Here is a 22649-nt window from a genome sequence, read left to right as displayed (position 1 = left end):
CCCAAGGAGATGGAGCCACTGGCCCTGTAATCCCAGAGCTGGGATGGAGTGGGGATCCCAAGCCAGGTGTTTCTGACTCTCTGCCCAGGCTTGCTGTACTACGTTCTGTTCCTTGGGGGCATGGCAGAAATCGTCACAGCGGTGCAGTGTGGTGGCAAGGAGGAAGGACAGGCCTCCTCTAGCTGCTTAAAAGATGCTTCTGTGGGCAAGGCTGGGGCTTTGAGCACCAAATAGCAGCTTAGAGTTGGCCGGTGGGTGCTGCAGGCTCTGAGGTGCCTGAGGGGAGGTTTTTGACCATCTGTAATGGGCTCTCTTTGCCATGGGCATCGAGCAGATCTGGGTTTCAGTTCCACTTCACCACTTGCTGCTGGTGATCTGGGGCAAGACCCTTGGCCTCTCTGAACCCCAGTTTAACGTCTACCTCTCAGCATTATTGTAGGGGTCGGAATAAATAACTGGAGGAGTAGGAACCGTACAACAAAGCCCCTGGGGACATCGCAGGAGCCTTCGATTTGGAAAGTATTATTTTTCTGTTTCTGTGGAGAAAAAATGATCCCACCCCGTTCTCTTTATACTACATTTTCTTTTTCTCTTTCTCTTCTTTCTCTTTCTTTTCTTTCTCTCTCTTTCTTTCTTTCTTTCCTTTTTTTTTTTTTTTTTTTGACAGAGTCTTGCTCTGTCACCCAGGCTGGAGTGTGCAGTGGCACAATCTTGGCTCACTGGAACCTCTGCCTCCCAGGTTCAAGCGATTCTCCTGCCTCAGCCTCCCGAATAGCTGGGATTACAGGCGCCCGCCACCACGCCCAGCTAATTTTTGTATTTTTGATAGAGACGGGGTTTTACCATGTTGGTCAGGCTGGTCTCGAACTCCTGACCTCAGGTGATCTGCCCGCCTCCGCCTCCCAAAGTGCTGGGATTACAGGCGTGAGCCACCGCGCCGGGCCCACTTTCTCTGTTGATTATGCTTATTGTTTATTGTCTGTTTCTTCCACTAGAATGTAAGCTCCATGGAGGTGCGGATCTTTGTTTTGGCCACTGTAGTGTCCTGATGGGTCAGAACAGTGCCTGACATCTAGTGGATGCGCCTTAAAAGATGCATTGAAATATCTGTTCAATGAATGAATGAATAACAGTATTAACCTGCACAGCAGTGTTAGGCAGAGACTCTTCTCAGCCAGAGGGGAGAGGTACAGAGGGAGGTCACACCCAGGGGAAACCACACCCCACGCCTCTGCCTGCAGCGACTCTAACACACCTGGCCTGGGGATTCTCAAATCTGTTCACACTCTGTTAGACTAGGAGCGCCAACAGCTCAGGGACTTCATCCTTAGTACCTGGCCCCTTTGGGGATCGGGATGGTTTCTGCGGGAAAGACCCTGAGGAAGGTTAGCTTCTTGCTCAAACTAACGGTGAAGAATGCCCAGAATTACTAACCCATTTTACAGATATGGCAACTGAGGCCCAGAGGGGTGTCAGGCGATTTGTCCAATATTTCCCAACTCCTGGCTCCCCTGAAAGCCCGGTGACCCCGTTGTGAGTGGGCAGGCATCCATTAGGGAGCAGCCCCTGGATAAGGGCAGGTCACAGCCCCCTGCTCCGAGTTCCGCCTGCGCCGCCGCCACGTGCGGGTTGGGAGGGGCATCTGAGGGTGTGGGGACTGCCACAGCCCGGGAGGTGACCCCGCGCAGCTGGGGCGCTCTGATCTTCGGCCCACAGGCCCAGGGTGCCGGGACCCCGCCCGCCTGCAGGGCCAGGGCTCGGCTCTCCCCGCCCACCGCGAGGCGGGGCGCACGCTCCGCGGCGCGGGGACCGCGCGCTCCAGGCTGCACCCGGCCTCTCCTCCGCGCGTGCGGGCCCCTCGCGGCGCCTCCCGGGCTCGGGAGACCCGGGCCCGCCGCCCGCCCGGCCCGCGGCCGCCTCTTTCTCTCGCAGCCCGGCGGCGCTTGCCGCAGTCGCAGGCGGCGGAGCAGCCAGAGCGCCCCAGGTACCAGTGCGGGCGGGAGACGGAGGCGACCCTGCGGCCGGGTGGGGAGGGGGCGCCGCGCGGCCGCTGCCCTCCTCTTCCCGCCGGGCCTGGCGGCCCCGCCGAACCCCCGCGCCGCACAGGCCGTGTGCGCCGGATCCCGGTGCCTCCGCGCCGGATCCCGGTGCCTCCGCGCCGGCGCCAGCTGAGACCTGCCTTTCCCAGGGGGGGCTTTGCTCCGGCCCCTAGGCCCCCGCCCTGCGGACCCCGCCCTGGCACCACACACACCCACCGGCCGCGGGGAGCCTGCTCCGGCCCGAGAGCCTCCATTCACCCCCCTCACCCACCTCCCCGCGTTCCCACTTCCCCGCACTCTGACCCGGCCGGACGCCCCTCCCCTATCTTGCCGCCCGCCCCCTCCAGGGGGCTCTGCTCTCACCTCAGGGAGCCCATCCGACCTCTGCTTGACTTCCCACCGCTTCCTTCAGGGGCCTCGGCTCATCGGGTCCCCCTCCCCAAACTTCCAACCGGTTTGCTCCAGGAGTTCCTGCCCCATCCCCGAGGGCGCCCAAATAGCCACACAGCGTCCTCCTGTAGTCGCTGCCCCCTGACCTAGCGCGACCCAGCGCCCCCGCCCATGTCCCCCCACTCACCTCCCCGGGGGGGCGTGGTGAGTCGCGGTCTGTTCTCACCGACGGTCCCCGTCCAGCCTGCGCTTCGCCGGGGCCCTCATCTGCTTTCCCGCCACCCTATCACTCCCTTGCCCTCCACCCTCGGTCCTCATGGTCCCAGAGCCGGGCCCCACCGCCAATAGCACCCCGGCCTGGGGGACAGGGCCGCCGTCGGCCCCGGGGGGCAGCGGCTGGGTGGCGGCCGCGCTGTGCGTGGTCATCGCGCTGACGGCGGCGGCCAACTCGCTGCTGATCGCGCTCATCTGCACTCAGCCCGCGCTGCGCAACACGTCCAACTTCTTCCTGGTGTCGCTCTTCACATCTGACCTGATGGTGGGGCTGGTGGTGATGCCGCCGGCCATGCTGAACGCGCTGTACGGGCGCTGGGTGCTGGCGCGCGGCCTCTGCCTGCTCTGGACCGCCTTCGACGTGATGTGCTGCAGCGCCTCCATCCTCAACCTCTGCCTCATCAGCCTGGACCGCTACCTGCTCATCCTCTCGCCGCTGCGCTACAAGCTGCGCATGACGCCCCCGCGTGCCCTGGCGCTAGTCCTGGGCGCCTGGAGCCTCGCCGCTCTCGCCTCCTTCCTGCCCCTGCTGCTGGGCTGGCACGAGCTGGGCCACGCACGGCCACCCGTCCCTGGCCAGTGCCGCCTGCTGGCCAGCCTGCCTTTTGTCCTCGTGGCGTCGGGCCTCACCTTCTTCCTGCCCTCGGGTGCCATATGCTTCACCTACTGCAGGATCCTGCTGGCTGCCCGCAAGCAGGCCGTGCAGGTGGCGTCCCTCACCACCGGCATGGCCAGTCAGGCCTCGGAGACGCTGCAGGTACCTGGGGTGCGCAGGGAGACCCGGGCTGTGGGATAGAGAGGAATGAGCAGCCCCTGGGGACCCCCTGGGCATCCCCACTCAGCACACATTTGCTCATGGCCCTGCGTGGCTGTTGTGAGCGCCCACCTTTCTTCTGAACTCCAGAGCCAACGCCTGACCCACCCACCACAGGATAGCTCCGTCAGGATTTGGGGGCAGGCTTCTCCCAGGTACCATGTACAACAGGGAATTTATGGTGCCCCAACTCTCCCCATCTTTGCCTCCCTGGTCTTCCCCATCATGGCAAATGGCACCATTGCGGCATCACATGCCAGGAACTTAGGAATACTTTTCTCCCTCACCCTCATGCCATTCATTAGCGAGACCTGTTGGCGCTGCTCTAAACAGGTGCCATCTCCCCTGCCACTTCCTACCAGGCAGGCTGTGTAGACTTCTCCTGGCTCCCCTGCTTCTGCCGCAGACCCAGTACTCTCCATCTTCTGCTTAGAAGCTGGAGCACTTAAAAAAGAAGTGATCATGTCGCTCCCCTGCTTCAGACTCTTCAGGCTTCCCACTGTGTTCCAGATAAAGAAAACCTGTCTCAGGATCTGGCCTCAGGATCTCACACTGCCATCCTCTCCAGTGTCACCTCCCCTCTCCCTCTCTCTTACTCTGCAACAGCCTTGTGGCCTTTCTCACGGTTCTAGAAGGCACTGGGCTTACTTCTGTGCCCAGGTCTTTGCACTTGCTGTTCCCTGTGCCTGGAATGTTCTTCCCCCGGCTGCCTTCTTCCCAGGGGCCATCTTTGACCACCCTGTCTGCAGGCCCATCTGCACTCTCCATCCCTGTTATTCTCCATAAGAACAAGTCATAAAAGTGACTTGTTCATTCTGCCTCCCTGACTTGAATATAAGCTCCAGGAGGGTCACACATATTGAGATCAGTTTTTTTGTTTTTTTTTTTTTGAGACGGAGTCTCACTCTGTTGCCCAGGCTGGAGGGCAGTGGCACGATCTTGGCTCACTGCAACCTCCGCCTCATGGGTTTAAGCTATTCTTCTGCCTCAGCCTCCTGAGTAGCTGGGATTACAGGCACCCACCACTATACCAGGCTAACTTTTGTATTTTTGGTAGAGACGGAGTTTCACCATATTGGCCAGGCTGGTCTTGAACTCCTGATCAAGGTCAGTTTTGATCCCCACTGTGCATAGTAGGTCTCATCTTGTTTCAGTGCCTGGGAATGGGGTAGGTGCTCTTAGCTCAAGGCCTTGCATTGTCTATAAGTGAGTGCCTGCTCTTGCCATCCAGGCCACAGTGCACCTGACTCCTGTTGTCCCCCCTGGAGGGGTGGGTGTGTAGACCGACCGGGCCTGAGACCCAGTGACTTAGGTCGCAGGTCTTGAGGAAAGTCCCAGCTGGGCTCTTTTGGTGTAGCCCTGAGTGGTGAAAGCTCTAGGAGGGTGGGGGTTGCATTGGAGGTCACTGGGCACATGGGGACTTGGCAGAGGGGTGAAAGGCTAACACCCTCCTTGGCAGTCCCCCAGACAAGCTTGCCTGTCCCACCCAGGTGGGTGAGGCCCAAAGTTGCCCCTGCCTATCACCTGGGGTGGGGGCAGGGTCCCACATGGACTCGGAGTCCTGGCTGCCGCCCTGCTCCTTCTCCCTATCCATGCTCCCTGTAGAATATTCTTGAGTCTTGGCAGGTGGCTGGGACTCTGACTTGCTTCTTCAGGGGTGGGATGGCTGCCTTAGCTCATATACCCTGGGTTCTTGCTTTTTGTTGTTGTTATTGTTGTTTTTTAAGAGACAGGGTCTTGCTCTGTCACCCAGGCTGGAGGGCTGGAATGTAGTGGCGTGATTATAGCTCACTGCAGCTTAGAATTGATCATAGCTCATTCCAGCCTGAAGAGCTGGAATGCACTGGCCCGATCATAACTCACTGAACTCTTGGGCTCAAGCGATCCTCCTGTCTTGGCCTCCCAAAGTGCTAGGGTTACAGGCGTCCCTGGGTTCTTGCAAAGGAGTGTTTCACAAGCTTCAGGCATTCAAGAACTGCCTGCGGATATCTTCCTTAATGCCTCTTCCACCACCACCTCCACACCTTAAGCCACTTAATTCACATGCACTTGGCATTTTATTTATTTATTTATTAGACACAGGGTCTCCCTATATTGCCCAGGCTGGCCTCGAGCTCCCACTTCAGCATCCCGAGTAGCTGGAATTGCAGGTGCATGCCCCCGTGCCTGGCATTCTTATCATTTTCTTTAAATCATCTCTTTTATCTTTTTACTTCCATGAATTTGTGTAGAAAGAAAACTTCGTATCTCCTCTAGAAATGGAAAATCTGTATCCCTTGCCATAAATAGAAGGTGATCACAAACACCACTTCAGTGAAACTGAAGAAGCTCCAGCCCTATCACTGAAATGCAGCTTGGTGTGGTTGAGGTGATGAGCCTAGGGCCTGCTTTCTCTTTGTAGCGTGCTAGAAGGTATTACAAACATGGTAGCATCAACGTGGGACTTTCTCTTGACGCACCTAGAAGAGCTGGAAGACAGCTGTAATGGGCTGACGTGCTCACTCTGTGATTCACTCATTTTATGGGGTGTCCCTTTACCATCTAAAATCATCTCCATTCCCACAGTTCAGGAAGCTCTGCTCTCGTGACTAAGGATGTGAGAAGTTGGCTGGTCTGGGTGAGGTTGGGGCGGGAGAGATCAGGATTCCTAGTTGCAGTGGTTCCAGTACCACACAGATTTTCTTTCCATGAATCTCGCTGGCTGGCACTAGGATTGAACCTGAGTCTGTGGTCTTGGAACCTGGGCAGGGGTCTCCCAGGTGCTAACAGCTGCAGCCCCACAATCTGTGAGCACTCACTCTGTACCAGGCACTGAGCTAAAGTTATTAATCCCCCAAACACCCAATGAGTCAAGTACTACCAGCACCCCTGTTAGACAGGTGGGGAAACTGAGGCTCAGAGCGAGAGGTGACTTGCCCAAGATTGCACAGTTGGTAAGTGAGGTTTAAGCTTGGATCTGGCTGGTGCCATCGCCCTGTGCTGGTGTGCTGCCTGTGGGCAGTGATGCTCTTGAAATGCTTTGCTCAGGGACCCCACACCTTGCCCCTTTTCTTCTCTGTGCCTTCTGGTCTTCTCTGTTGGGTCCTCCTGATCCGCCTGAGCCATGGCATCCCTAGTCCTCAGTCCTCGGAGCATCTCGTCCTTTTTCCACATGTGCTCCGTTAGTGACCTCATCTTGTCTCGTAACTGAAAATACCACCCACACGCTGATGACTTCCTACCTGGGCTGCTTACAGGCACGTGCTGCCACGCCCAGCTAATTTTTGTATTTTTAGTAGAGACAGGGTTTCACCATGTTGGCCAGGCTGGTCTCGAACTCCTGACCTTACGTGATCTGCTAGCCTCGGCCTCCCAAAGTGCTGGGATTACAGGCGTGAGCCACTGCGCCTGGCCCTGACTTCCTGATTCCGTTCTTGCTCCCTTTCAACCTTCCGCAGTGGCCCCAATGATCCCCTTTACGATGCAGTTCCTGCCGCATCATTCCTCTGCTCTGGCAGCCTTGTGTCTCACGTCACCTGGCCCTCTGACCCTATCTGGCCTCCTCTCCTTCTGTAATCCTGCTTGTTTCTTCTCTTTCAGCCATACTGGCCTCCTTGCTGTTCCTTGAACACACCAAGCCTGTTCTGCCTCACTTGCGGTTGCTTCTGCTTGGAGTGCCCTTTCTTCAGGTCTCCACCCTGTTCTCCCACTAATTTCCATCATTTCCTTCCAGCCTCTGTTGAATTGCCTCCCCTAATCCCTCTCTCAAGAGTAGCACCTCTCACCCTCCCCAGGTCCTCTCCAGTCCTCATTTCCTAAGTTATTTCTCTCAGCAGCACCTCCTACCCCCTGACGTGTTCTATACCTACCCATTTTTATTTATTTACTGTTTATTTCCTTCTTCTAGAATTTAGGCCTATGAGGGTGGGGAACTTGTTTTTCTGCCTTTTTTTTTTTTTTTCTTTTGAGACAGAATCTCACTCTCTCGCCCAGGCTGGAGTGCAGTGGTGTGATCTTGGCCCACTGCAACCTCCGCTTCCCAGGTTCAAGCAATTCTCCTGCCTCAGCCTCCCGAGTAGCTGGGCTATAGGTGCACATCGCCACACCGGGCTAATTTTTTGTATTTTAGTAGAGATGGGGTTTCACTGTGTTGCCCAGGCTGGTCTTGAACCCCTGAGCTCAGGCAATCCACCTGCCTTGGCTTTCCAAAGTGCTAGGATTACAGGCGTGAGCTACCATGCCTGGCCTGTCTTTCTGTTTTCCCCCATGGTCCCAGGAATTAGGGGCACCTGGCACATCATGGGTGCTCAGTATGTATTGATGGAAGGAATGCAGTGTACACAGTGCTTCAGGGAGCCTGGTATTCCAGCCCTGTTTGTGCGGTTGCCTGTTTTCTCATGCCTTTCAGAGTCACTTCTTGAGTGTCATGATCCTGAACTTTTTATCGTGTGAATTCATTTGCTTGTGCTTCACCTGCTTTGCACAGCAGCTGTTCTAGGCTGTGTATGTAGTGGTGAACGAGACCAACAGTGCCTGCCCTCTTGAAATCTGTTCTAGTTAGGAGTACAGACATTAATCATCAAACTGTACCACGATGAGGATTATGGAGCTTATAGGAGCGATGCTTCACCCAGCAAACATTCAAAATCTATTATTCACTGTGTATGTTTGAAGATGAAAGCAAAGCACTCACACCAAGCCCTGAAGTGAAAGGCTGGAGGGGTCTTCATGGGTTGGTTAGGCCAGCGCCTTACTTCTAAGGCAGAGTGACTCAGGGGCCTCTCAAGCCAGAAATGTGTCTGTTCTAATCCCCCCGCTTTCTGGAAAGCCCATTCTCTTGGTTTGAACATGACGTGTGCAAACTCTGCCTCTGTTCCTGCTTTCAAATCCACTCGGCTCCTTAAGCAAGCCTCCTGCAGGCCGTTTTCCTGATTGCCTGGTGAACGGCCTGCACTTTGGGAAAATGCATCTGAGAAATTGCATTGGCCCTCCTGGGTCACCGCCTCTTTCTTCCCACCAGAGCTGGCCTGGAGGTGGAGGCCCCCTCAATGTTTGGACCTAAAGGAAGTGATGAGAATGAATCAGATGTGGGTGTCTTGGACCCCTTCCCTTTTCCTGTGCCCAGCCCCACTTAGCCTTGGCTTCCTGCCCCATTCCAGTCTCTAGCTTCCCTGCAGAGGGAAAGGAGCTGGGCATAGGTCTCGAGGCCCCAGTTCTTCTGGGGTCAGAACAAGGGAGCTGGTCAGCCTTGAGCATTTCATCCCCTCTCCATATGTCTATTTATGGAAACGGGCTTTTAAAAGGCCACTGGTTGGCTTAGTGATTTCCACTAGGTCTTCCCACCACCTCAGGGCTGGGAGGAAGGGGTCCTGCTTAGCACTGTGGCGGGGAGTGTGGGCTGGGGATGGAGGAAGAGCCGTGGGGCAGAGTGAGGAGCTACCAGGGCAGGGGAGTGTGTGTGTTGGGAGCAGGGTGGAAGGTGGGGGCCTGGATATGGGTGGCACTGAGCCATCCTTGGGAGATTGTGGAGGGTCCAGAGTGTTAGGGGCAGTTTCAGAGATGCAGCATGGGCCATTGGCTTGAGGGAGAGCCCAGCAGGAGAGGCCCAGCCTCCTCCTCTTCCTGGCAGGATTTCTGGGTCTCTGTGGCCCATAACCTCATCCCATCTCTACACCTCACCTTCCTCCCCACTCCCATCCATCCTTCTCTCCTTCAGTTCCCATGTCTTCCTTCTGTGTGCCCCGTCTTCCCCTCCCCCTTCTCCTGTCCCATCAATTTCTCCCGCTTTTCCTCCTCCCCCTCCTTTTTTCGCCCTCTCTCACCCAACTAAGCGTCATTCTGTCTTAGTGATCCATCTTCCCTTCCATCTCTGTCTTTCCTCCTCCTCAGAGGAGGAGGCTGTGATCACAGAAATATCTGTGAGGGGGAGGAGGGGGCTGAGCCAGGGAGAGGCTGGCAGAGTGACACTGCCGAGCATGGCAGGCTTGGCTGCTGCTCAGAGCCAGGCAGCCTGGTGCAGCCAGGGCTGGAGCAGGAGCTTGGGGGTCTGGCTGGTCAGGGTTCAAGCCCTGCCTCTTTTGCCTCATAGCTGGACGACCTTGGGCAAGGCATTTTACCTCCTTATGCCCCAGGGGTCATGACATCTATCACACAAGTCTGTTTGAAGAGTCAATTAGATAATATACATAAAATACCAGGCACATAGTAAGTGCTCAACAAATTTCAGCTAGGCAGTGACTCACAACTGTAATCCTAACATTTTGGGAGGCCAAGGCAGGAGGATCCTTTGAAGCTAGGAGTTCGAGACCAGCCCGGGCAACTAGCGAGCTCCTGTCTCTAAAAATATATATAAAAAATTAGCCAGGCCTGGTGGCACATACCTTTAGTTACAGCTATTCGAAGAGGCTGAGGTGAGAGGATTGCTTGAGCCCAGGAGTTTGAGGCTGCAGTGAGGTATGGTCGTGCCATTGCATTCCAGCCCAGGCAACAGAGCAAGACCCCATCTTTAAAAACAACAACAATAGTTGTTCGTGCCTCTCTTTTCCTGTTGTTGGTAAAATATATGTTTCTGGGGAGCTCACCACCTTGACGCTTTCTAAGGAAAAACATCACTGCTGTCGCCAGCACCATCACCATCATTATCAAACAGCTGGGCCAGAGACTAATAACGACAACCATAGCTAACACTTCTATGGGACTTCCTACGTGCTGGCACTGTTCTAACTTTCAGTGTATTATTTTATTTTATCCTTATTATAATCCTATGAGGTAGATGCTGTTTTAATGCCATTTTACAGAACAGAAAGTGGAAGCATAGATGAAGTAACTTGTTTAAGGTCACTCCACTAGTTTGTAACAGAGCCAGGATTTGAAACCAGGCAGTCTGGCTCCAGAGTCTGTCTTGTAACTCTCACACTATGATCAGATGATGGTGAAAAAATTTAATTGTGGGCTGGGCATGGTGGCTCACGCCTGTAATCCCAGCACTTTGGGAGGCCGAGGTGGGCGGATCACCTGAGATCGGGAGTTTGAGACTAACATGGAGAAACCCCATCTCTACTAAGGTACAAAATTAGATGGGCATGGTGGTGCACACCTGTAGTCCCAGCTACTTGGGAGGCTGAGGCAGGAGAATCGCTTGAACCTGGGAGGCAGAGGTTGTGGTGAGCCGAGATCGCGCCATTGCACTCCAGCCTGGGCAACAAGAGCGAGACTTCGTCTCAAAAAATAAATAAATAAATAAATAAAATTAATTGCATAAAGGAATACATAAATACACTTTAAAAATTCAACAATAGGGATGAAGGAAAAGACCTCCAAATTCCAGCTAATCACCTTTCACTCCCAGGGACATGCATCAATTTAGGATATGTCCTTCTAGGTCTTTTTTTTTTTTTTTTTTCCTGTTAGGACAGGGTGTCACTCTGTCACCCAGGCTGGAGTGCAGTGGTACAACCACGGCTCACTGCAGCCTTGACCTCTTCTGACTCAGGTGATCCTCCCACCTCAACCTCCGGAGTAGCTGGAGCTACAGATGCACATCACCATGCCTGGCTAATTTTTGTATTTTTTGTAGAGATGGGGTTTCACCATGTTGCCCAGGCTGGTCTTGAACTCCTGGACTCAAGCAATCCACCTGCCTCGGCCTCCCAAAGTGCTGGGATTACAGGTGTGAGCCACTGCACCTGGCCCTTCCGGGTCATTTTCTATGTGCTTATGTATTTATACAGGTACTTAAAGAAACTTGGTGCTTTGTGTTGGATATTGTTTTTTAGACAAATAGGATCATGCTGTATCTATTACTTTGCAACCTGCTATTATAATTTAATAATCATGGAGATCTTTTCATTTGATTGATTCATTCTTTTAAAACATCTGTGTAGTATTCTGTAGTGGGAATTCACCGTGGTTTATGTAAGCCACTCTGCTCTTTTTTTTTTTTTGAGACAAACTCTCACTCTGTCACCCAGGCTGGAGTGTGGTGGTGTGATCTCGGCTCACTGCAGCCTCCACCTCCTGGGTTCAAGTGATTCTCCTGCCTCAGCCTCCTGAGTAGTGGGACTACAGGCATGCACCACCACACCTGGCTAATTTTTGTAATTTTAGTAGATACAGGGTTTTGCCATGTTGGCCAGGCTGGTCTCGAACTACTGACCTCAAGTGATCTGCCCACCTTGGCCTCCCAAAGGACTGAGATTATAGGCGTGAGCCACTGTGCCCAGCCTAAACCACTCTTCTTTTGATGGACATTAAGGCTGTTTCCAATTTTTTCCTGTCACAAGTAGTGCTGTGGGACACATTCTTGGATATATCAAGCGTGCAGACATGAATGTAGGTGTTGGCTGGAAGCTGTACGTGCGATTGTTGGCTGGAAGGGCCCTGGATTGTCCCTCAGGAAGCTGCCCTCTGACACTGATACAGAAGGGAGATGCAAATGACAGGACATGGCCCCGAGGGGCTGCGAGGTGCTTACGGGGGAGAGAGAATCCAGAAGGGTGATGCCAGCATCAGCCAGATGCCGGGGTGTGGACTAGTGACAGCCATTGGCTTCTGCTCCATGAGGGCCTCTTGCTGACAGTGGTGGGGTTTCTGTAACCCCACCTGACTGGGCCCCTGGATGCCATCTCCAAAGGTGGAAGCATCTTGGTGAAGTGGGCAGAGTGGTGTTCCTGAGGCCAGAAATGATGGAATCCCTAACTCAACTCTTAACTGCTGTGTGACTTCTGGCAAGTCATTTTGCCTCTCCGAGCCTCAGTTGTCTCATCTGCAAAATGGGGATGACAATGCCTACCTCTCATAAAGACTGAATGACCTAATGACTATCAAATACTGATGTGTAGTAAGTGCTCAAGAAATGGGGATGATAATGCTGATTTGTTCAGGGCCACTCAGGTTTTGGTTGGAGGCCTTGTACTGGAACAGTGTGACCTTGGGAAGGGTAGAGTGTCCTCTACCCTTTCTGAGCCTCAGTTTCCTTCTCTCTTTCCTCTTGCCTGTGCTCTTGAGTCAACTCTCTGGAAAGCAGAGGAGAAAGAAAAACCTGGAGTTGTTCCCAGGGAGACTAGAAAGGGAATCTCAGTTCATCTTCACCCCATTCTCTGGAGCTCCTTCCCCCAATGATTGACCTGAGATATTCCCCCTAGTGCCTCAGTTTCCCCCATGCCCTAGAGCTCTGATAAGATCAGGGCTACCTCCTGTCCCCTGCCCTCCTCAGGTCACTAAGGGTCAGAGTGATGCCTGGATGAGACAGTGTCTCATCCCTCTCCATGCCGTCTATTCCCATTGATGGCAGCAATTTGAAGGTGTGGCAGGTCTTAGGAGATTCTTTTGGGGAAGCAGGAGCCTCTTCCTCCAGGCTGACCATGGTGTGGTCACAAAAGCCATATAGAGTCCGCTCTGGAGGAGAGAAAACTAGAAGAGGAGAGAGGAGAGTAAAACCCTCTTTTACTCCCTTGCTAACTTGGAATGACTTTGGAGCAGACTTGTGTATGATGGGGTGGAGTCGGAGGAGAGCATCCTCTAGTCATAGCATCTGAGCCGCAGCGTGGTGACTCAGAGCATTTGTCTTGGTGTCTGTGCTGCTTTGGGGAGGCCAGAGCTGCTGGCAGAAGGACAGGCTCCCCAACAGTGCTCAAAATCACCCCAACCTCAGAACACATATCACTGAAACAGCAACATGGCTACCAGGTATTTAGCACCTACTCAACGTCAGACACTTTGCATGCATTTATTATCCACAGCTTCACAGCGACGCCGTACGCTGAGTATCATTTCTCCCATTTTGCAGATGTGGAAACAGAGGCTCTCTCAAGATCACAGAGCGAGTAAGTGGTAGAGGCATGATTTGAAGCCAGATCACCTGTCTTAAAAGCCCGGCTTTTGCCTCTGTACAACGCTGTCTCACCAAGACAGAAGGGAGAAACCAAGGCCTCTGTTGTGAATTTGTATAACCTTGATATTTGTACAACCAGATTTCATGTGAAGAAACACGTTGAGGGGTGGGGATTACGATGTGCTTCGTCTCCCTGCCCCAGCAACCTCCTTGCCATTTCAGAATTAGAATTCCAGCTTCTATGAAAAGACCGCGTGTAGTTGGGGTTTCAGCACCATGGACAAGACACCAACTCTGGAGGCCGAGAAAGAGCAGGGGCTGGAGGAGAGGGCATGCGCAGCAGAGTGGGGTGGGGTGTTGGCTTTGGTGCTCCCTGGAGTTGACACATCTTGGCTTTGCCTCCTCCGCCTTTCCATCTGCGGAAGGTTGCCTAGGAATCTGGCTCTGCTCCTGCCTCCTTCTGACCTCATCTCCCCACATCCAACCCACCTCTGGCCTAGAGAACTAAGCAGGGCTCTCACGCAATTTAGGAACTGGACAAATCCCAGTGCCGGGAAAATCCCTGGCTGTCAAAGCCCAGATGTGTTCACAGACAGCAAACACACCCTTTGCGTAGCTCATGATGAATTGTGCACACCACTGCCCACGGGCATTAAATAGTAAATAGAGGTGGGCCTAATTTTGTGGAAATCTAATATATGAAAATCCACATTGATTACAGAAACACATGGTTTAGAGGAGGGCTTCACATCCCAGCTTTCACGGACTCCTAGGGGTTTCTGGTGGAAACCTAGAGACTTCAAGGTCATCTCTGAACCTTCTGGAAGTGTGAAACGTTGTTTTCTTGTCTGTGTGTGTGTGTGTGTAAAAATTTACAAGCCTTTTATTTTCTGGGGAGAGGTTTGTGTGTGTGTGTGTGTGTGTGTGTGTGAGTAGATTTCATTAGCTTTTCAAAGGGCTCATGGAGTTTAACAAGTGAAGAGCACTGCTGAGCTAAAGAGTCATCCAGCTCAGAGAGCCCTTTGGGACTGTGAGGACCAGTTTGCAAAGTCAAATTCTAACCTCCCCGGGCCCATGCCTTCCTTTCAGTGGCTGCTGGGAAGTAGCTTCTTTCTCCTCCTCCCTCCTACCCCTTCCTGCTCTTCCTGTCCACTTTTGAGAATGGAGATGCCTGCCAGTTCGCAGTATAATTGAGCTATAAAATGCCAAGGTCACCAGCATCCTTAGGAACCTATAAGAGATTTAGCTGCAAACATTGGCTTTGTGCACACATTCTCAAAAAAGCCTTTCTATTTTGTGGGGCTCAAGAGTAATTGCCCAGGCAAGACTATTGCTCCCAAATGTGAAGAGAATCCACATACAAAGCAATTGCCAAGCTCTGGACAGTAACAGGTCCTCTTTTTCAAGTACTGTTCAATTGCAATTGATTTTGTGTGTGTCTGTGTGTGTGTGACAGAGTCTCGCTGTGTCACCCAGGCTTGGAGTGCAGTGATGTGAGCTTGGCTCACTGCAACCTCCACCTCCTGGGTTCAAGCAATTCTCCTGCCTCAGTCTCCTGAGTAGCTGGAGATTACAGGTGCCTGCCACCACGCCTGGCTAATTTTTGTATTTTTAGTAGAGGCAAGGTTTCACCCTGTTGGCCAGGCTGGTCTCAAACTCCTGACCTCAAGTGATCTGCCTGCCTCGGCCTCCCAAAGTGCTGGGATTACAGGCGTGAGCCACCGTGCCCAGTCAATTGCAATTGATTTCTGTAGCGCTAAAGGCTTTGGAAGGTGCTGGGCTCATTGTAATGTGTGTGTTGGCCTGTGTCACGTATTGTCTTTGCAGGGATGGTTGTTCTGAACCATCTGATTTGTGTTTCAGGTATTGCTCTGTCTCACTGCACTTCCTAGAGCTCCTTATGAAATTCTGGGTCAGGGTGAGGGCTCAGTGTGGGACCAGGATCAGAGCTCAGTCTAGGTCCACGGTTGAGGCTTGGTTTGAGAACTTGGTTATGTAGGGCTTTATGGTAGGTGTCAGGGTTCAGTGGGGGGCCAAGGTCAGGGCTTGGTTTATTGCTGATGTCAGGGCTTGGCCTGAAGTCAGGGTCAGGGCTCAGTCTAGGACTCTAGTTGGGACTCAGTCAAGGAACAGGGCCCAGTTTAATCCTGGCACTAGGGCTCAGTCTAGAATTAGGATTGAAGCTCAGTCTGTGGCTAGGATCAGGGTCAGACGGGGGCCCTTTCTCAACAGACTCATGTGGCCTTCCTTTCCGCAGGTGCCCAGGACCCCACGCCCAGGGGTGGAGTCTGCTGACAGCAGGCGTCTAGCCACGAAGCACAGCAGGAAGGCCCTGAAGGCCAGCCTGACGCTGGGCATCCTGCTGGGCATGTTCTTTGTGACCTGGTTGCCCTTCTTTGTGGCCAACATAGTCCAGGTAATGCCACGGCAGGGGGCAGGTGAGTCCGGCCCTTGCAGGAGAGGCCCTGGATCCCAGCCCAGGCATGGGGACAGGGGAGGGCAGGCTGCCTCTCGTGGTGCGTGTGTGTGTGTCTGCTCCATCCATGCTGGGAAGGGTGGCCTGGGTCCCTGCCCTGGGACCAGGCATGATGCATCCCCTCCCCCCAGGCCGTGTGCGACTGCATCTCCCCAGGCCTCTTCGATGTCCTCACATGGCTGGGTTACTGTAACAGCACCATGAACCCCATCATCTACCCACTCTTCATGCGGGACTTCAAGCGGGCGCTGGGCAGGTTCCTGCCATGTCCACACTGTCCCCGGGAGCGCCAGGCCAGCCTGGCCTCGCCATCACTGCGCACCTCTCACAGCGGCCCCCGGCCCGGCCTTAGCCTACAGCAGGTGTTGCCGCTGCCCCTGCCGCCGGATTCAGACTCGGACTCAGACGCAGGCTCAGGCGGCTCCTCAGGCCTGCAGCTCACGGCCCAGCTGCTGCTTCCTGGCGAGGCCACCCGGGACCCCCCGCTGCCCACCAGGGCCGCTGCCGCCGTCAATTTCTTCAACATCGACCCCGTGGAGCCCAAGCTGCGGCCGCATCCACTTGGCATCCCCACGAACTGACCCGGGCTTGGGGCTGGCCAATGGGGAGCTGGATTGAGCAGAACCCAGACCCTGAGTCCTTGGGCCAGCTCTTGGCTAAGACCAGGAGGCTGCAGGTCTCCTAGAAGCCCTCTGAGCTCCAGAGGGGTGCGCAGAGCTGACCCCTGCTGCCATCTCCAGGCCCCTTACCTGCAGGGATCATAGCTGACTCAGATATCGTTTTCTGAAGGATGCTCCACTGTTGAGTGTAACTTGTGTGTGCAGAGGATGGGCTGGAGGACTCTGGATGTTGGGGAGAAGGACCTCTTGGTTCAGGTTAGGATGAAAACAATTATGACCTTTGCCCATTCTGTCAGGCTGGACGGGAGGGAATGCCCCCACCTGCAGGCGTGGATTAATGCTGGGCTGAACCCCTTGCTACTCACAGTGTAGTCCATGGACAATTGGCATTGCCATCACCTTTGGGAGTTTGTGAAAAATGCACATCTCTGCCCCTGCCCAGACCTGCTGAATCAGAACTGCATGTTACCAAGATCCCAGGTGAATCACGTGCCCATTACAGTTTGAGATGTGCTGCCTTAGATCATCTTTAACCCTCAGAATGATTTGCTGGAGGGTTTTTGGACCTGCCAGTCTCCCCTCCCTGGTATATATGTGGCAGCAGCTGCACCTGAGAGGCAGGCAGGCATGTATGTGGGCCTCTGCTCTACCACCTATGAGCTCTGGGGCTTGACACGAGTTACTTAACCTCTCTGAGCCTCGGTTATCCCATGTGTAAGGTAGAGAAATGATGCCTATCTTGCAGGTTGTCTTGAGAATTAAGACAATGTGTGCCCAGCACCCAGTACATGGTCAGTTAATTGGTACGTTCTGTTGTTACGACCCCGGCTATCCAGCCCCCTGGCCTCTCTGGCTGTGTGTCAGGAAGGGCTCTTTGCTCCCGTTGTTCTCTTTCCATTTGCCTCCCCCTCTTCAGCCCTGGCATAGCCTCCCAAAGCCTGACTCTGGTTCCCCAACTCCCTGTTCTGGCTCCTGGGTGGGGACCCCATCTCTCAGGGACCCTCCCAGCTCCCAAGCTGCTGCATTGCCTCTCCTGGGGGCAAAAGGGGCAGGTGGCAGTTTCTTTTTTCAGCCTCAGGACTGGTTTTCCTCAATCCTGGGGGGTCCTTGGACCTAGAAGGGAACAACTGATGGGGATAAACCCAGCCCCTTGCCCACCTGCCTCTGGCCTTCCCTGGGGTCAGTGAGAGAAATGGGAATGGTAGCTACTTGGGTCAGCAGAGCAGAGTCGAAGAGCTGTTCCTGGTGTGGGGTGGGGCCCATGAGGCAGGCAGGTGGACTCTGGCACAGGGGCCTTGGTTTCTGGGGGCAGGGGGTTGGGGAACTCTTGGTCGCCAGTTTACCTGCCATAGGTCCCTTTTCAGCCCTGCCTCCCCCAAGTTCCATCAACACAAACTCCCAGGGGGTCCTCCATGCCTGGCCTGGCCCTCTCCTTGGTGCTGATGAGACACAACTCTGGCCCCAGCCGCTGGCCTCTGAGGGGCCATGGTGCTTGCGGGGCTTCCCCTATCCCCCAGGCCTGCCCAAGGGGACTCTCAATAAACTCTAGCTGAAGGCAGTGGCTGTGGTGTGGACTGGATTCAACTGAGGGGCCACTCGGGGCTTGAGAAGCAGCTGGTGTCATGGGGAGGCCTGGGTGTAGGTGTCCTGGGTTCTGGTCCAGATTCTGCCCCTTCAATCTGGGACCCCAGAAAAATCCTTTCCCCTTTCAGAGCCTCCATTTCCCATGTATGACATGAGCAGCTTAGTTTAAAAGCAACAAGAGTTGCATAAATACTTGTTTTTAAATTTTGTGTTTTAAGAGTTGGAGTTGGCTGGGCATGGTGGCTCATGCCTGTAATCCCAGCACTTTGGAAGGCTGAGGCGGGTGGATCATCTGAGGTCAGGAGTTGGAGACCAGTATGGCCAATATGGTGAAACCCCATCTCTACTAAAAATTACAAAAAATTAGCTAGGCGTGGTGGCAGGTGCCTTAATCCCAGCTACTCAGGAGGCTGAGGCAGGAGAATCTCTTGAACCTGGCAGGTGGAGGTTGCAGTGAGCTGAGATCATGCCATTGCACTCTAGCCTGGTGACAAGACAAGACTCCGTCTCAAAAAAAAAAAAAAAAAAAAAAGAGTCAGAGTCTCACACTGTCACCCAGGCTGGAGTGCTGTGGCACAATCATAGCTCACTGCAGCCTCGAGCTCCTGGGCTCAGGTAATCCTCCTGCCTCAGCCTCCTGAGTAGTTGGCAGTGGCTAATTTTTTTATTTTAATTTTTTGTCAAGACTGGGTCTTGCTATGTTGCCCAGGCTGATCTCCAACTCCTGGCCTCAAGCAGTCCTCCCACTTTGGCCTCCCAAAGTGCTGAGATTACAGGCGTGAGCCATAAATGTGTGTTGAATGAATACACACGCACCTGAGCAGGGATCTGGCTCCTATGTTCTACGACTCTAATTTCTGCTGCCCTCCTCCCACCTCCCCCGGAGCTTGTCAATCCTTCCTCTGCCTGGGCCTTGATTTCTCCATCTGCACAACAAGGGTGCATTATCTCTGGCCCTGCCATTCAGGGACTGTGGGAGGAACAAAGAGGAAGGCTCTCACGGATGCAGACCCAGTGGCTTGGGACTTGGGCATTGGAGTCTGACATACAGGGGCCTGGAACTTGGCTCCATCATTAACCAGCTGTTTGGCCTTCAGCAGGTTACCTGATCTCTCTGAGCCTCAGTTTCCCCAAATATAAAATGAAGATAATAATAGTCCCTACCTCATAGGATTGCTGTGAATGCCAACTGACACAACCCAGGCAACCACTTGGTATGTGGTACATGCTCAAGAAGTGGTAGCTTCTTCTTCTTATTATTATTTATTGCTGTTGTTATCCCCTCTGTTCCTGCTACAGGAAATTCTTTCCATGTAAAATTCATTCTTGTCCCCAGGCCTAGTTCACAGCCATACTGAATGCAATTCAGCATGTATTCACCATGCTCTGTTAGTTGTGTCCAGATGTTGCATGATGGGGGAGCACACTCACATTGTGTCTGTGTGACTCATGTCCCTGGAGTTGTGCAGTGCACAGCCTACATTGGCTGTACAGGGCAGATCTGATTGGATCTCCTAAGAGCAGGAGTGAGCTGCCTTCTTTGTACCTGCGCCTGCTCTGTTGCTGCCAGTTGATGGTGCGCAGCCCTGGAGTGTGGATGGAAGAACAGGCATGCACCTGGTTTTATTGAGGCCAGGGGAGAGCTGGTGTGGGAGCCTCAGGCCCCAGAGAGCCCTCGGGACCTCCTGATGGACAGCCAGACTCCAAAGCTATGAGAAGTACAGAAAGCCCACAGTTGGTTTCCAGTCCTGGGACTCTAACCTGTGCTTGGTTGACTCTGCAGGTCTCTGATGAGGGGGCAGCTGCTCCCTGGTGGGGCTCCTCTGGGGACAGGCAGCTTCCCAAGGGTGGGCGTGTTCTCTCCTCCAAATTCCCCTTCCTTCCATTTCCTTTCCCTTTCAGTTCCAATTCCTTCCATTTAGGAAAGAGGCCTGTGGAAATCCTGCACCTCCAGAGCTCCTGGGAGGAACCCGAGGGTATAAGAGAGAGCTGCATATGGAGACTGGGGAAGACGGCTCAGGTCCCCTGCTGTGGTCAGTCCAGCCCCGTGCTGGGGCCCTGGGTCTTGCAGGCACAATCGGGGCAGCCCAGTGGGTTGGGGTCCATGCCATGGCTGCAGATGGGGGGCCTTTCAGGGCTGGCAGCAGCAGGAAGGGAGGCCCCTTCAGACTGGTCCAGCCCTACCGGCACCTGGGCTTGGCTGGGGTCTGTGGACATGGCCAATTTGGAGGTGTCTCCGGATGTGGGACCCTGGGTTTGCCCACCCTGGTGGGGGGTCTCGCCTGATGAGGCAGCGGCTGCTGCCTGGTGAGGCTCCTCGGAGGGCAGGCAGCCTGGGGCCAGCAAGAGCCCCTTCTCATCCCAGCCTGGCTTGGTGCGGATGCCCACGGCCTTCAGGATGGCATCCATCTGCTTGGCATAGTCCAGGTGGCCGCTGACCTGCAGGAGACAGTAAGTGAGCACCACGGTGGGTGTGCAGAGCCCAGCCCTCCCCAGGGACCTCCGGCCAAACTTCTGGGCCTCAGCCTTGCCCTGAGCATCCACAGCCAACCAATCACCAAACCCATGACTCCATCCCTCAGTGGCTCTCAAATCCAGAGTGGGTGGGAAGGCTCTATGTTCAAAGCTGTTCTAGAATTTATTAAATTAAGATGAAGGATGTTTCTCTAAAAAATCTGGATCCTTTTGGGGCAGGAAGGAATCTCCTGATAAACAGAAAGGTGGAGTAGAAGCTCTCATTCTTTCTCTGAATCTTTTTTTTTTTTTTTTTTTTTTTGAGACAGAGTCTTGCCCAGGCTGGAGTGCCGTGGTGCAATCTTGGCTCACTGCAACCTCCACCTCCCAGGTTCAAGTGATCTTCTTGCCTCAGCCTCCTGAGTAGCTGGGATTATAGGCGTGTGCCACCATGCCAGTAATTTTTTGTATCTTTTGTAGAGAAGGGGTTTCACCATATTGGCCAGGCTGGTCTCGAACTCCTGGCCTCAAGTGATCCACTGGCCTTAGCCTCCCAAAGTGTTGGGATTACAGGCGTGAGCCACTGTGCCCGGCAGCTTTTTTTTTTTTTTTTTTAAGGGATGGGCTTTTTGTTAAAATAGCATGAGAAAAAAGAAAAATGAAGAGAGAGAGAGAGAGAGAGAGAGAGAGAGAGAGAGATGGGTTCTCTCTCTCTCGTCCAGGCTGGAGTGCAGTGGTACAACCATAGCTCACTGCAGCCTTGACCTCTTGGGCTCTAGTGATTCTCCCACCTCAGCCTCCTGAGTAGCTGGGATTACACGTGCATGCTACCATGCCTGGCTACTTTTTAAATGTTTTTTAGAGATGGGTTCTCCTATGTTGCCCAGGTCTTGAACTCTTGGCCTCAAGAAATCCTGCTGTCTCAGCCTCCCAAAGTGCTGGGATTACAGGCCTGAGGCAGTGTGCCCAGCTGATGCCTGCAGCTCTAGGCTACTCCAGAAGGGCTCTGCTGCTCACTAGTTGTGACACCTTGGTCAGGCCCCTCTACCCCTCTACCCCTCTGGCTCTCAATTTCCTCCGCTGTAAAAAGGGGAACACAAGGGTAGTTTCACCAGAGGTTGGCTGTGAGGATTTTCCCTGGAAAAGTCCTCAAATTGGAAAGAAAGCTACAGCATAGACTGCAAGGTGCTGGCTACAACTCACTCTCCCATTTATTCTTTAGTCACAAGGACTCACATTTATAGCTGGGCACACTCCCCAGTCTTCCTTGCAGCTAGGAATAGCACTGTGACTAGTTTTGGCCCATGAGTTGAAGCAGTAGTGTGATGTGGTGTTCCTTGGAATTCTCTTTAAGAGGAGGAGTGCTCTTCTTCCCTCATGTCCTCTTTCCTGCTGGCTGGAATTCAGACGAGATGGCCAGAGCTTGAGCAGCCATCTTGGGCCATGAGTCAGCCCACTAAGGAAGGCAGAACAAGCAGCAAGAGGGAAATTTGGTCCTTGAAGACTGTGGAGTGGCACACCAGCCCTAAATGGCCTATTCTGATTTCTTTTATGTGACAGAATCAACCCTAGTGTATTTAAGACAATTAGGCCAGGCACAGTGGCTCACCTCTATAATCCCAGCACTTTGGGAGGCCAAGGTGGGAAAATCACTTGAGCCCAGGATTTTGAGACCAGCCTGGGCAACATGGGGAAACCCTGTCTCTACAAAAAAATACAAAAATTAGCTGGGCATGGTGGCGTGTGCCTGTAATTCCAGTGACTAGGTAGGCTGAAGTAGGAGGATGGCCTAAGCATGGGAGGCTGAGGCTGCAGTGAGCCCTGATTGTGCCGCTGCACTCCAGTTTGGGTGACAGAGCAAGACCCTGTCTCCAGAAAAAATAAACAAACAAACAAAAAACACAAAACATTAGCAGGACCTCTGTTATATGGGTCTGCATCTTAACTAAGACAAAGGCCAAGAACTCAGAAGTGGCCACCCCCTTCGTCAGAGTCATACGTTCATCCCATTTTTGTGTTGGGATATGTTGGTGAGTGACAAGTAGGGGTGTGATTGAAATGCCTGATGCCTAGATGTAATAATGGACAATGCCTGACACGTAGTAAGTCCTTAATACATTGCAGCAAATAAGCTTCTTGGATATACTCCTTTGCTAGGTGTCGGCTGCTCACTGTAGATGAAATTGAG

The 22649-nt window shown here is 53.5% G+C and overlaps 2 protein-coding genes across 13 annotated transcripts in view; one reads left to right on the top strand and one right to left on the bottom strand.

Moving 5' to 3' along the window:
* Positions 1–1517: 1517 nt before the first annotated feature.
* On the top strand, positions 1518–18214 carry HTR6 (5-hydroxytryptamine receptor 6). Its single transcript, XM_004024803.5, has 3 exons — positions 1518–3459; positions 15585–15743; positions 15935–18214. The coding sequence occupies exons 1-3, from the start codon at positions 2746–2748 to the stop codon at positions 16382–16384; spliced, it is 1323 nt and encodes a 440-aa protein (XP_004024852.3). The 5' UTR covers positions 1518–2745; the 3' UTR covers positions 16385–18214.
* Positions 18215–19251: 1037 nt separating this feature from the next.
* Positions 19252–22649, bottom strand: part of TMCO4 (transmembrane and coiled-coil domains 4) — a 118710-nt gene continuing 115312 nt past the window's right edge. For 11 of the 12 annotated variants that reach the window (XM_063703747.1, XM_063703780.1, XM_063703850.1 and 8 more), the window contains one exon: positions 19252–20446. In XM_063703747.1, the coding sequence (XP_063559817.1) occupies positions 20042–20446 (405 nt within the window). In that variant the 3' untranslated portion in view covers positions 19252–20041. The remainder of the gene's footprint in view (positions 20447–22649) is intronic. The other variant, XM_063703863.1, reaches the window with a different exon arrangement.

This window comes from Gorilla gorilla, chromosome 1 (genome assembly GCF_029281585.2).
Source record: "Gorilla gorilla gorilla isolate KB3781 chromosome 1, NHGRI_mGorGor1-v2.1_pri, whole genome shotgun sequence".
In the NCBI taxonomy this organism is placed as follows: domain Eukaryota; kingdom Metazoa; phylum Chordata; class Mammalia; order Primates; family Hominidae; genus Gorilla; species Gorilla gorilla.
Note: the sequence above shows the minus strand (reverse complement) of the source record. Positions and strands in the feature narration are given on the sequence as shown.